This window comes from Corvus moneduloides, chromosome 30 (assembly GCF_009650955.1).
Source record: "Corvus moneduloides isolate bCorMon1 chromosome 30, bCorMon1.pri, whole genome shotgun sequence".
Classification (NCBI taxonomy): domain Eukaryota; kingdom Metazoa; phylum Chordata; class Aves; order Passeriformes; family Corvidae; genus Corvus; species Corvus moneduloides.
Genome location: NC_045505.1, coordinates 1,476,811 through 1,490,308, shown reverse-complemented (window position 1 = coordinate 1,490,308; position 13,498 = coordinate 1,476,811). Strand labels below are relative to the sequence as shown.

The 13,498-nt window shown below is 57.2% G+C and overlaps 1 protein-coding gene across 1 annotated transcript; it reads left to right on the top strand.

Moving 5' to 3' along the window:
- The first annotated feature begins 6,471 nt into the window (after window positions 1-6,471).
- KRT4 (keratin 4) lies at window positions 6,472-12,690 on the top strand. The gene is made up of 9 exons (XM_032094144.1): window positions 6,472-7,033; window positions 7,755-7,972; window positions 9,031-9,091; window positions 9,486-9,581; window positions 9,674-9,838; window positions 10,059-10,184; window positions 10,549-10,769; window positions 10,963-10,997; window positions 11,099-12,690. The coding sequence occupies exons 1-9, from the start codon at window positions 6,515-6,517 to the stop codon at window positions 11,371-11,373; spliced, it is 1,716 nt and encodes a 571-aa protein (XP_031950035.1). The 5' UTR covers window positions 6,472-6,514; the 3' UTR covers window positions 11,374-12,690.
- Window positions 12,691-13,498: the final 808 nt, after the last annotated feature.

Genomic DNA, 13,498 nt, shown 5'->3' with positions numbered 1-13,498 from the left:
GGGGCGCCAGGACCCCTTTTGGGAGGCCAGAATCCCTTTTGGGGTGCCCGTGTCCCTCCATTGGGCCTTTGTGAGCCCTTTGGTCTCGGGGTGCTGCCGCACCCCAAAACCTCTGGGTGCCCCCCGGTGCCCCCCCAACTTTGGAGCGGCAGAGAGGGGGGGCAGCGGCCCGGTTTGGGGGTCCCGGCCCCCCCAGCTGGTTTAGGGGTGTCGGGGTCGTGCCCCGCGGTGTTGGGGCAAGTGGTGGTAGAGATTTGGGGGCACCGGGCACGGTGGGGGCTCGGAGCCGTCCTGGAGGGTCCCCCCAGGGTGGAGGGGAAGGGGGGACCCCCCCAAAATCGGCGCTGGCAGCGGTCTGTGTCCCCCGTTAATCATTAACCCCCTGTGGCCCGGCCAAGGGGGGAGTTTTGAGGGGGGAGGGGGGGGAGGGCTGAGAGCAGATTTGGGGGTCCCTCCATGGGTGGGGGGCTGGGAGTGTCCCCAAGGTCTGGGGATGTTGCGGGTTTTCGGGCGTCCCCCCCCGGCTCCTTCCGCGGGCAGGCGGTGACACCTGGTGCCCGTAATTAGTGCCGGCAGAGGATTAATTAATTAATTAATTAGCTAATTAATTAAAGAGTTGGGGAGGGGCTGCGACCCCACAGCACACGGAGCCCTCAGGTCTCCCCAGTTCGCCCCCCGGGAGTTTCGGGGACCCTTCCCAGATTTGCGGGGGGAATGGAGGGGGGTCCCAAAAGCGGGAAGGGCTCCCCCAGACCCCCCGCGAGCCCCCCCAGATTCTGGGGAAGTCCCTGAGCCCCTCGGGGTGTCCTGAGATTCGGGGGCGCCCTGAGCTTTTGGGGGTCCTTTGGGGTGAAGGGGGGTGCTGGGTCAGAGGGGTGACACAGCCCCACGTTAAAAAAAGGGGGCGGGATCAGCGGTGCCCCCCCGGGAGGGTTAAACTGGGGTCACCTCCCTGCACCCCCTTTTCTGCCCCCGCATTTCAACTCCCCCTGGTCCTGTGTCCAGTTTTGGGGGGGGTCTCCCCCTACTTTTTCGGGGGGCGAGGGCTGGTTTGGGGGCTCACAGGGGTCTTTGGGCGGGGGGGAGGGGTGTGAGGGGTTTGGGGACCCCCCGAGCTTCCCCCGCAGCCCTCAGAGCGCCGCGCCCCGCCCGCCCCGGTGAATTTGGGGTTCGCGGGCGCTGGAGGGCGGCAGAGGAGCGGGAATGGACCGGCGGGGGCAGCGGGATTTGGGCCCCCTCGGGGGAGGGTGAGTCGGGAGTGTGGGGTCCCAAAGCCGGGCGCAGGCCCGGCCCCACTGAGCATTTGGGGGCGGGGGGAGTGGTATCAGGGGGTGGGTCTGGGGGCGGGGGGGGGGGGTCTGATGGGTTTAGGGGGGGTCAGAGGTGGGTTTGGGAGTGGGTCTGGGGGAGTCGGGGATGTCGGGGGGTCTGGAAGAGTCTGGGGGTGGATCTGGGGGGGGCGGGGGGGTGGATTTGGGGATGTCTGGAGGGGTTTGGGTGCTGGGGGGCTGCGCGGTTGTGGGCGGGTCTGGGGGCTCAGGGGTTTGGCTTCGGGGGCCTGGGGGGATCTGTGGGGCTCTGGAGGGCCGCGGCGGGGGGGGTTGAGCCCCTCGGCCCCTCCTGGTTGGAAACTTGGGGTCCCGGAGACCCTGCAGGGAAGCTCAGGAGGGGATTGTTAGTGGGGGGAGCTGGAGCCCTCAAGCTCGGTGGGACCCCCGGGATGTCACCTCGTGCCACCCTCAGCGCCATCTGGGGAGCCCCTCGGTGCCACCACCCCCTGCTCGCTTCCCCCCCTTCCGCATGGGGAGGCCCCCCCAAATTCGGGAGGAGGGCAACCATGGGCGGGTCTGTGGGGGCAGGGGGTCTCACCCCACCCCGCTGGGGCACTGCGGGGGGACCTCGGGGGTCCCGGGGCACCCAAAGGGTCCCGGAGAGCGAGTTTAACCCCTTCCCTTCCCCCTCGCCCCCCCATCATCCCAAACCTCCCAGCACTGGAGCTGAGGGTGCTGGTGGTGCCCGGGGAGGGAAACTGAGGCACGGGGAGAACTGGGGGACCCCACCCCGCTCCCCCCCGCAGGATCTGACCGCGAACCCACCCTGGGGGTTCGTGCCCCCGACCTCGGGGTCCCCCAGGGTTGGGGGGGGTGGTCGGGCAGGCTGAGACCTGACCCAGCTCAGCTCACGGGTGGGGCCGTGACTCACCCGCCCGGTCGGGCCCCGCTTTAAGGGCCCCCAGGTTTGGGGGGTCCCTGAGCCTTTTGGGGTGTTGAGGGGTAGCCGGGAGGGGGGATCCGGGCACTGGGGTCCCTTTTGGGGGCAGGGTGAGGGATTTGGGGTGCTGAGCCCATGCGAGGTGCTGGGGGAACTGGGGGTCCTCTGGTGTCTGGGGACGGGGTCGAGCCCAGGGCGTTTGGGTTTTTGCAGGTTGGGGGGGTCCCTGCTCCGTTTGGAGTCACCTGGGTTCCTCTTGGGATGGGGGGAGTGGGGTGCGGGGTTTGGGGGTGCTGAACCATTGGGGGTGCTGGGGGTTCGTGAGGGGTGATGGAGAAAATGGGGGGAGCCCTGCCCTAGGGGGTCCCCCGTGTCTGAGGATGAGGTCAAGCCCCCCCCCCCAGATTTTCCTGCCAGGGAGCCTGAACCCCCATTTCCACCTCTGAGGGACCATCTAAGCTCAGAGCCCCCAAATCCACCTCCCGAATGGGCTTCTTCACATCAAACCCCACCTCTTCATGGAGGGGATCCCCAAAATCCGGGCGCTCAGACAGACACTTCCTGCCCCCCAAATTTTCCTGCATCAGGAGGTCCTCAACTCCCATTTCCATTTTTGTGGGACCCCCCAGTCTCAGCCCCCCACAAATCCTCCTTCTGAATGGGCTCCTTCACCCCAAAACCCCCCTCCCCATGGAGGGGACCCCCAAAATCCAGGTGCTCAGGTGGGCACCTCCTCACAGAGCTGTGAATTTATGGGGGTTCTCTGCCCCATAGCAGGGTGTCCCTGACACGTACTGGGGGCTGGTCCCTGCGCTGCTGCCCGGGTGGGGTTTTGGGGTGCAGTGACAAGCCGGGGCCCGTCGGGGCAATTAACTCCCATAATTAGCGTCGGGAGGAACCGCCCAAACTCTTCGTACTTTCACACGCACACCCCTGCACTCCTCCCCTCCCGGCACCCCAAACCTCCGCCCGCTCCCTAACATCCCCCACGGCCCCCGAAGGGCTGCACCCCCAGACCCATTTGGAGTGTGTGTTGTGTTTTTATTTGGGATGAGATGTGGAGTGACCCCGGGACTTGGGGAACCCTCAGGAGAGGGGACTGGGGGGGGGGGGGGTGGTGGCTTGGTGTGCAGTCTCATTTTTGGGGGCCTGGTTGGGCTTTCGGGCACGTTCTGGCCCTTTAGAGGGTTTTCTGGATTTGGGATCCTGAGGGATTGGGGAGGGAGGGGTGGATGGTGGGGGAGGGATGGATACAGGGATATCCTGGGGTGCAGCCTGCTTGTTCCCCCCGGCAGGAATTTGGGGAGGGGGTGATGCTGCACTGGGGGGGGGTATTGGGTCCAACCCCTCCGATCCCAATGGTTTTCCCTCAGAAATATGGGATTCCCTCCATCTTAAGAACCCACCACAACCTTTTTACCCCTGAATTCACCCCATTTTGGTGTCCTCATTTGCCCCTCATGTGGGAAGAAACAGGGGGACCTGGGTGTCCAGTGGGTGTTATTCCCATGGGATATTCCCATGGATTTCCGTGGGACCCCCAGGGTCAGCCCTACCCCTGCCTGGGGCCCACCCCCACCCTGTGACCCCCAGAAGGGCCCTCACCCCCTCAGGGGGATCCTGAGTGCCAAGTCCAAGTGGATGCTCCTTCCAAGGGCTACATCCCAGATGATCCCTAATCCTCATTCCCTGGGATCTGTTTCCCAGGGCCGGGCTGGGTTGAGCTTTCCCTGTGGCTGGGCACGATGCGGGGTCCCATCCCTGGGCAGTGGGACAGCAGGAGAGGCGACACCATTGGCATCACAACAGTAACGAGGGTCCATCCCGCTCCTGGGGGCTGTAAATCCTGGCATCGGGGGTGCCATGAGCTCCAGCTCTGCTCCCGCCACGGATCCCGGGGCGCCCGGGGCTCTTGGCGATCCCAGGGTGCCGCCCGTCTTCTGCAACATCTGCTTTGATCTCCCGGGGCCCCACCTTGTTCCAGCCGTCACCATTCCCACTCCCAGCCCTGCAATTTCCCGGCTCCGTGGCTGTCAACGGAGCAGCCAAGAGTTTCCAGATGTGAGGTTTTCCCACTTGAAGCCAGTCCCAGCGCAGTTTTGGGGTGAAAACAGCTGTGTTTGGGCTCTGGTTCTGCTGCATATTTCCCTGGTTGGGAGTGCTGGGCACCTGTGCTGGAGGTCCCCGCTGCTGCCATGGGACACACCGGGGAGCTGGGATGTAGGGGTGCTCGATGGGTGGTGATAGCCAAGTTTGGGTGGGTGATGGTGGCCAGTGTTGGGTGCGTGACAGTGGCCAAGACTGAGCAGAGGATGGTGCCCAGTGTTGGGTAGGTGATGGTGGCCAGCACTGTGTGGGGGCTGGCCCTCCATGTTAGGTGGGTGATGGTGGTCGACACTGAGGGAGTGACGGTGGCCAGTGTTGGGTGGTGAAAGTGGCCAACAGTGGGTGAGGGATGGTGGCCAACACTGGTTGGGTGTCGGTGGCCAATGTTGGGTGGTGATGTTGCCCAGCATTGGGTGGGTGATGGTGGCCAGCACTTGGGTGAATTATGGTGGCCAACACTGGTTGGGTGACAGTGGCCAACCTTGGGCCCTTGGCTTTGCTCCTGATGCATTCCCATCCCCGCAAGCGCTGGAGCTTCCGAGATGCTCCACCTTGGAGTTCGGGAGGAATTTGGAAGCTGACCCCGTGTCCCAGTGAGGTGTCTCCACTCCTTGGTGGCAGGGTGGGGCAGGGCTTTGCTGGTCCAGCAGCTGCTTGGGCAAGTGCCGGGCTGGCCGCAGGCCAGTGGCTGGGCCAGGAGCTGGTGCTGGAGCCACCCTGGGAACTCCTGGCAGGAACGTTCTCCGCCTGGGCTCCAACAGGTTCATTTGGTTTTGGGGTGGATCTGCCGGTTGCGTAAGGTCGGGAGACGCAGCTGCCACCTCCTTGCCTGGGTTCAAACCACTTCCCCTCTCCAGCTGGAAAACCGGGGGCCCCTGGAGGGCGGGAGAGGGTTTCCAGGTGGGATTGGGGCGTGCAGGACAAGCACTGCCCAAGGGGAGCATCCTGTTCCCTGTTCCCTGCACTGCAAACCCCCTTGGGCTGAAAATCCTGGAGCTTCAGGAATCCCTGACGAGATTCAGGAGGAAACACCGGGACATGCACCCAGACCCAGATTTACATATTTTCAGTGAAATAAAAAGCTGGGGGTGAACAGTCTCGGAGCTGGAACTGGTTCCACAAACCTCTCACAACGAACAGGATAATCCAGAGTGCTGGATTTTGTTGGCAGTGTGGGGTTGGGGGGAACTTTTGGGGCTTTTTATTTGTTTTAACAGTGGGATAAACCAGGATCCTCAATAGAGACAGCTCAACACCTCATTAAAATAGAAATTAAAAGCAATTAAGCAATTAAATTGTGTCGTTTTTACAATGAGGTAGGCCGGGAGCAGCTCTGCTGAGCACTGCACGCTGTGGAGGGGCTGCAGGCCAACAAGGACCCTCAGAAAACATCCCAGAATCCCTGGAAGGTTCCTCAGAGGAGGGATGTGATCCCCTGTCAAACCTGTGGGGCAGGGAACAGTCTTGACCCCGCTGGGGCGTGGCCCAACACAGATATATCGGGATATTTCGGTCTCTGCAAATCCCAGTGTGTCCTGCCCGGCTCAACCCAACTCAGAGGGATCCAGAATGACTTAAAAACCCTTTCAGAAGATTTAAGAGGGTTTTAAAATCATCTTTATTGACATAAAATTAGTTTTAGAGCCCTGCCAAGCACTAATGCTCCCAGTTGTGAAACAGTTTGGAGAGCTCACGTCACCCCTCCTCGAAGCAGGAGGTTGAAGCGGAGTGCATCTGAGGGTGTGCCTGGGAGCCTGGGTTTTTGTTGGAATCCAGTGAACTCAGCCCCTGGTGTCAGGCCGAAAATGACAGATTTAGCTGAAACAAGGGTTTCCCCCGAGGGTGTGACACAGCAGAGAGTTCATGGGGCTTTGTGATGAGTGACAGCAGGCCGCGGCCCAGGGAATTTGAGTTGGAGTTTGGCTCCAACACCAACAATGCTTTTGTTTTTCTTTGCTCTCTGGGGAGTGTTTGCAGGCAGGTCATGGTTGTGGCAAAGTGAGGAGGGCGTCCTTTCAAACCTGAAAACAATGAAGAGAATGAAACACCCCCCAAAAAAACGACACCTCCACTCCCCTGGCACCAACCAGCTCCCTGCACCATAAAAAGGGGGAACCCAGCCGCTGCTCCCACACAGCTCGGCTCCGCTCGCATCCCGAGTTCCAGCCTCAGCTCAGAATTTTGGGGACCCCTCACCATGTCTCGCCAGTCCTGCGGTCTCGGCAAGGGGTTCAGCTCCAGCTCCGTGTGTTTCGGGGGCAAGAACAAGGTCGCATTCAGCTCCGTGTCCCGTGGAGGATGCTGGGGATCCGGTGGCGCCGGTGGCTTTGGCAGCAGGAGCCTCTATTCCCTGGGGGGCAGTAAAAGCACCTCCCTGGGAGGATTTGGGGGGGCTGGTGGTGCCTGCAGAGGCTTCAGCGGCCAAGGAGGCTTTGGCTTTGGGGCCGGAGCAGGATTTGGGGGCGGCTATGGTGCAGGGAGCTTCGGTGGAGGCCTCGGAAGTGGCTTTGGTGGCTTTGGTGGAGGATTTGATGGTGGGATGGGGAGCCAGGGCTTCCCCGTGTGCCCCCCGGGCGGCATCAGGGAGGTGACCATCAACCAGAGCCTGCTGGCCCCCCTCAACCTGGAGATCGACCCTGAGATCCAGAAGGTTCGGACGCAGGAGCGGGAGGAGATCAAGAAACTCAATGATAAATTCGCCTCCTTCATCGACAAGGTTTGGAGGGGCTTCACCCTGGGATCGGGTCCTGGCTTCCCATGGCTCCGGAGGGTGGGAATGACCGGGAGATGCCCATCCAGTGCCACCCGGAGCTGGGAGTTGCCCAAATCACCATAAACTGAAGGAGCTTGGGGTTGTTTTTAAGGGGAAAATGGGCTACTTTAAGGGGAACATTGGGCTATTTTGAAGGAGAAGGTGAAATTTTTTGGGTGTTTGGGGCTATTTTTAGTGGGATTTTGGGTGATTTGGGCTACTTTTAAGGAGAAGATCGGATTTTGGGTCATTTGGGCTATTTTAAAGGAGAAGATGGGATTTTTTGGGGAATATTTTTAAGGAGACATTGGGATTTGGGGTGTTTTGGGCTATATTTAAGGAGAAGATGGGATATGCAGTGATTCAGGCTATTTTTAAGGAGATAATTGGACTTTTTGGGTGTTTTGGTATATTTTGAAGATGTTGGGACTTCTTTGGCTATTTTGAACAAGAAGATGCCAAACCCATGAAGTTCATTGTGTTTCTCCCATTTAGAGGGTCCAGAATTGTGGAGGGGAGGTGACCCCCTTGTGCTCAGTCACCCCATCCACTGTGGTCCTACCTGTCCTGTAGGACTGGGAGTTATCCCACAGTAAATGGGAATAAAATATGGAAAACACATGGGGAAAAATCAGTAAAAAGATGGGGTTTTGAGGGAAGAATCTGACTTTTCCCACCTGTTCAGGTCCGGTTCCTGGAGCAGCAGAACCGAGTCCTGGAGACCAAGTGGAAGCTGCTGCAGGAACAGGGGGGTGCAGGAACGGGGGGCAGGAACCTGGACCCTTTCTTTGAGACCTACATCAGCGGGCTGAGGAAGCAGTTGGATTGTCTCTCCAGTGAGAAGCACCAGCTGGAGACAGAGCTGAAGAGCTTCCAGGACATGGTGGAGGACTTCAAGACCAAGTAGGTTGTTTGGGGTGCCTGGTGGTGACTAAACAGAGAGAAAAACTCACTTCAAGCAGACAAAAAAATGGAAATATTGATACTAATTTCAATATTGATTTTTTTTTTTGCAATGATTAGAAAATGTAAAATGTTTTGGGGAAGGTGAGTTTGGATGAAAAGTGGTGCTTTCTCAAGGTATTTCTCAGCTTTTCTCAGACTTTCTCAATATATTGCTGGAATTGTGCTTCTCCCTGAAGGAGGATCCTCCACTGTTTGTCTTCCTCAGTTAAGAGTCAGTGACATTACGATTTAATGAATTAATCAGTTGCTAAACCCAACTCTAATTTCCTTGTGGATTTCCTCATGGATTCCTTCTCATAATATCCTTCAGGATTTGAGAATTTCTTTGGAAGGTTGACAGGAGGCTAAAAAAAGGAAAGGAAAAATTTTCCTGCTGTTATTTATTATAATACATAATTTACTGTAGTCTACAAATACAAAATTAAAATGCGTCCATTTGGAAAAAGTAGAACAAAGACTGGAGAAATGAATCCACTTGAGGAATTGCACAAAAGAGTGGGAAAGGAAGTCTGGGAGTCATTGGAATCAACAAGACCTGGGATCAACCAGAGGTTGCTGGGTGAAAATTGACTTTATATTTGGAAATGAGCACCTGAAAAATTTGGGTCCGTTTGGGATTTTGGGGTGTCCTGTGCAGGGCCAGGAGCTGAACTTGATGATCCCTGTAAGTCCCTTCCAAATCAGGAGATTCCATGATACCTGTGAGGAGCTGGAGGTTCTTGGATCTTGTGGAAGGAGGTTGGAGTGGCCGCAGGCACCGGGACTCACTTTAGCAGAGCCGGAATTCCTCTTTCCAGGCTTTCCTCACCCAGGCACTGGAGATGCAGGAGCCAGGGCTTGTCCCGAAAGGCGAAGCGCAATTCCCTGTCCATAAATCTCCCTTGTGGCAGATCTATTTTTGCCGAGTTCATGAGTCTGAGGCCAACAATGTTCATTAGGCTGAGCCAGAGCCAAAACAAGCAGCCAGATTCCATCTCCCTCCTTCCCATCCACAGGTACGAGGAGGAGATCAACAAAAGGACAGCAGCTGAGAATGAATTCGTGCTCCTGAAGAAGGTCAAGTCCTTGTTTTTAACCTAAAGGGACTCCAGGAGAGCTGGAGAGGGACTTTGGACAGCGGCCTGGAGTGACAGGAGAAGGGGGAATGGCTTCCCGCTGCCAGAGGACAGGGATAGATGGGATATTGGGAAGAAGTTCTTCCCTATGAGGAGGGTGAGGCCCTGGAATGGATTTCCCAGAGCAGCTGTGGCTGCTCCCATCCCTGGAATTTTCCAAGACCAGGTTGGACAGGGCTTGGAGCACCTTGGGATAGTGGAAGGTGTCCCTGCCCATGGAAGGGGGTGGAATTGCATTTAAGGTCCCTTCCAACCCAGACCATTCCATGATTCCATGAAATTTTAGATTAACCGGTGTGTGCCGGGCAGGTTTTCTCATCCCATCTCTGGTGCAGGACGTGGATGGAGTCTACATGGCCAAGGTGGAACTCCAAGGAAAATTGGATTCTCTGTCAGATGAGATCAACTTCCTCAAGTGTCTTTATGAGGCGGTGAGTACTCTGGGGACACCGGGATGGGGGAGGGTTGTGGCACCATAAGGAAGCTCTGGAAGGGCTAAATCTGGGTTGGGCATCACCTGCAGGAGCTGTCCCAGATGCAGAAGACTGTGTCTGACACCTCAGTGGTTCTCTCCATGGACAACAACCGGAACCTGGACCTGGACAGCATCATTGCCGAGGTCAAGGCGCAGTATGAGGAGATCGCCAACCGGAGCCGACTGGAGGCCGAGTCCTGGTACCGCTGCAAGGTGAATGTGGCACACGCTGCTGGGGTTCTCCAGTGTCCAGGGGGGTGGGAGAGCTACTGGTGGCAGCTCAGGCCATGGCAAGATCTGGGATATCGCTGGTGCTGGTCCATCTAGAGCGGACCTGGCACAGACTTGCTCTCCTTGGCTTCCCCGCGCTGGTGTGGGAGCAACTGTGAGGTCACAATGGACCCAATGTTCTCCTGCTGCTTCATCCCACCAGTACGAGGAACTGCAGGCAACTGCGGGCAAGCACGGGGACAGCCTCAAGGACACCAAGACCGAGATCTCGGAGCTCAACCGCATGATCCAGAGGATCCGAGCTGAGATTGAGAGTGTGAAGAAGCAGGTGGGTGTTATGTTCTTTGAGTAATGAGGACAACCTCTTGGTCTTGCCCTTTAGAGCTTCCCTGAAGGGAAATAAGTGTGGTGGGAATTGCTGGGCATGGGAAGGACCTGGGAATAGCTGAGCCTGAGTTGCTCTGGTTGCCCAGAGAAGTTATGTATGCTCCATCCATGGAAGTGTCCAAGACCAGGTTGGACATGGCTTGGAGCAACCTGGGACAGTGGAAGGTGTCCCTGCTCATGCTCCAGGTCATCTTTAAGGTCCTGTCCAACCCAAACCATTCCACATTTCTCTGATCTGGGATCATGGTTTCATCTCCCACCCGCTGCCCCCACCCCATTCATCCTGCCCATGTCTTGCCCTCCAGTGTGAGACCCTTCAGACATCAATCGCGGACGCAGAGCAGCGCGGGGAGGTGGCTCTCAAGGATGCCAGGGACAAACTGACTGAGCTGGAGACAGCCCTGCAGAAAGCCAAGGCTGACCTGGCCCGGCAGCTCCGGGAATACCAGGAGCTCATGAACGTCAAGCTGGCCCTCGATGTGGAGATTGCGACCTACAGGAAGCTGCTCGAGGGCGAGGAGTGCAGGTGGGTGGGATATAGTGAGAATTCCAATGTATCCTGATCAATCAATGGGAAAAACGTGTTCCATCATCTTCATAAAACATTAATGGTGTTACCACAAGCTGCAGACCATGGTCCTGTGGCTGTGACAGTGGAGCAATCCTGACCACTCCAGATGCTCTGGCAGGATCTGATGCTCCATCTCTTTTCCTTGCAGGATGTCTGGAGAGTGCCAGAGCTCCATCAGCATCTGTAAGTACTGTTCCCACGGGAGCGTGGCGGGCTGGGATCAGTGCTCCCAAACTTCACGGTGGCATCAGAAGTAACCTGGTGCCTTTTGTTCCTCTCCGCAGCTGTGGTGGGCGGCAGCAACTCCGTGGGAGGTGGATACGGCAGCGGATTGTGCCTTGGAGGAGGAGGAATTGGCTTTGGAAGCGGGAAAGGCAGCTGCAACACGGGCGGTGCTGGTTTATGCTTCAGCCTGGGAGGGGGCGGATTTGGTGCCGGGGGTGGATTCGGCTCTGGAGGGGCTGGATTTGGCTCCCTGGGTGGGGGATCTAATTCGGTGGTGGTGGGGGGATCTGGCACCATCCTGAAGAACAGCAGCTCCACCAGTCGGAGGCCATAGGAAAGGGATCAACCCCCTTGGCCCCGGCACCCAGAGGAGAAAGGGAGCGAACTGCGCGATGACCCCCCAATGACCACCGAGTGATGGGCGCTGACGGCACCTTAAACCACCACCCAAACTGCGGGTGGGAGACAAACATGGCCAAACCCACCTGCTAAGGACTGAGATTCCCAAGAGCATCTGAGAACAGCTCAATCCCTCGTGCTCCCCTCCAGCTGCTGGACATCAGGGTGCCCAGGTCTCCTTCGGGAGCAGGACCTGCCCATTCATGGGGAGCCCCAAACCCAGCTGGGATGAGCCGCACCCTCCAAGCAAGAGGCACCTGACCACAGGCAGGAGTGGGGATGGATCTGAGTGCAGCTCCAAGTGCGGCGGGAAGCCTCAGCTTTTCTCAAGCTCTTGTGCTGGATCCAGGTTTAATCAGTGCCATGCATCAGCCACAGCTCGAGCTCTAAAACGGGAATTTCCTCCCGGTGCCTCGGCCCAGCTGAAGATGTGTCTCACCCAACTGACTTAATTTGCTTTTTCCCCCCGAGTTTCACTCGTGCTGTTGTAAAATGTTTATTTTTCCTTAGGGTTCACCTTTCGCTCGGAACCATGGGAACAATCGTGTGTGTTTGCTTAAGCCTTTCTCCTTGGCATGTGCCATCCCCCAATAAACAAGAGAGGCAGAAACCTGGTGTGGTTTTCTCCCTGACCAAAGAGTTTCGTGTTGTGACAAGTTTTGTCTCTGATGAGATCTGAAAATGTTTCCTGACTTTGTCTTGCCCTTTCAAGTCTGAATTTAAAGGAACTCGGGTGAAGGTGCAGCTGGGGCTCCTCTCACTTCTCTCTGTCTCCAAAAACGTGGGGGGTTTGTGAGTTTGGCAGGAATGAGGAGGGTCTCACCGGGGAGGTTGTTGGAACTTTGGGTGCAGTGACAGTGACACAGTCAGGGGAGTCTTGGTGACAGCCCTGGGAATGAGCCCGCTCCTGGCAGAGAGAAAGAGGCAGCCCCTGGATCCTCGTCTCTGTCCTGAGGGATCTCTGGATGTGGCAGAGACTGTTGTCCCCCCATGGTCCCCACCAGATCTGAGCAGACTTCGTGGATTTTAGCAGACTCTTCCTTTCCTCCTTCTCCTCCTAAGCCCTTTCCATGCTGGAGTTAGCCAATTTGGGCTGTCCCCCAGCTATCCTACCTCTCCCTGGCCACCGTCCCTGACCACACAACTGCCCACCCTGTCTTCCGAGGTGGCCCCAGGATGGCGGTGCCACAGCTGGAGCTCCCAGGTCACTCTTTGCACAACTCCAAGTGCTTTAGGAGCATCCTACCATGGTTGGTGTGGGAGAAGGAAGGGTGGTCATCACCCCTCCAAATAATTTGGAGCTAATTCCTCAGTATCCATGATTTTGGAGCCAGCCCTGCAGCTTTTCCTGCTGTCTGGACTCATCAGGGACCCATGGATTGCTCTTAAGGGATCTCCAAATGGTAACTGAGACCGTTGGAAGAGCAAAACCTTCCCCCCTGCTCCATCAGACCCTACCTGTCCCCAAAAGCAGAGTATTTCAATACATTTTGATGCCCAAACTCCTGCTGTGGTTTGACCTCTTGCTCAGGAGACCTCGAATCAAATCCCTGGCCAACCACAGACTGTGCTTGGGGTGACTCATCCCATTTCTCCCATGTTCCATTCTGAGCTGGTAAAGGCTGAAGACACCCAGTACCAGCAGCGACAGGCGGAATGCCACAGTGGAATGTCACAATGCTGCCAGCATGGGCTTGTCACTGCTTGGGTGGGGACACAGTTTGGGCGATGGTTAAACATTTGGGGAGTTGTAAAAGTGACCTGAAGTGGTGTTGAACGAAAAGGCATTGACCTCCCTTGGCATCACCCCAATCCTTCAGAGTCACCCCAATCCCTCAGAGTCACCCCAATCCAAACTGGATTCTGGTGGGAACTCCCGCCTAAGGAGAGACAAAGGGCTTCTCCAGGAGCACAAAGGCCATCGTTAAAACAAACATACACCCAAATCCCTCCCCTTTTGTTCCTGGGATGCACCAGCAGTTAGGGGAAAATTCTCCCAGGCCGGACACAGAGGTGACATAATTCCTGCTTTTTGCTGAAGGAGAGAAAACATTTTCTGT

Bases quoted from the DNA above. Each gene is read 5' to 3' on its own strand.
- KRT4 (XM_032094144.1), top strand. From the start codon at position 6,515: ATGTCTCGCCAGTCCTGCGGTCTCGGCAAGGGGTTCAGCTCCAGCTCC. The intron at 7,973-9,030 runs GTAGGTTGTTTG...TCCCATCCACAG, and splicing joins GTGGAGGACTTCAAGACCAA to GTACGAGGAGGAGATCAACA. The intron at 9,839-10,058 runs GTGAATGTGGCA...TCATCCCACCAG, and splicing joins AGTCCTGGTACCGCTGCAAG to TACGAGGAACTGCAGGCAAC.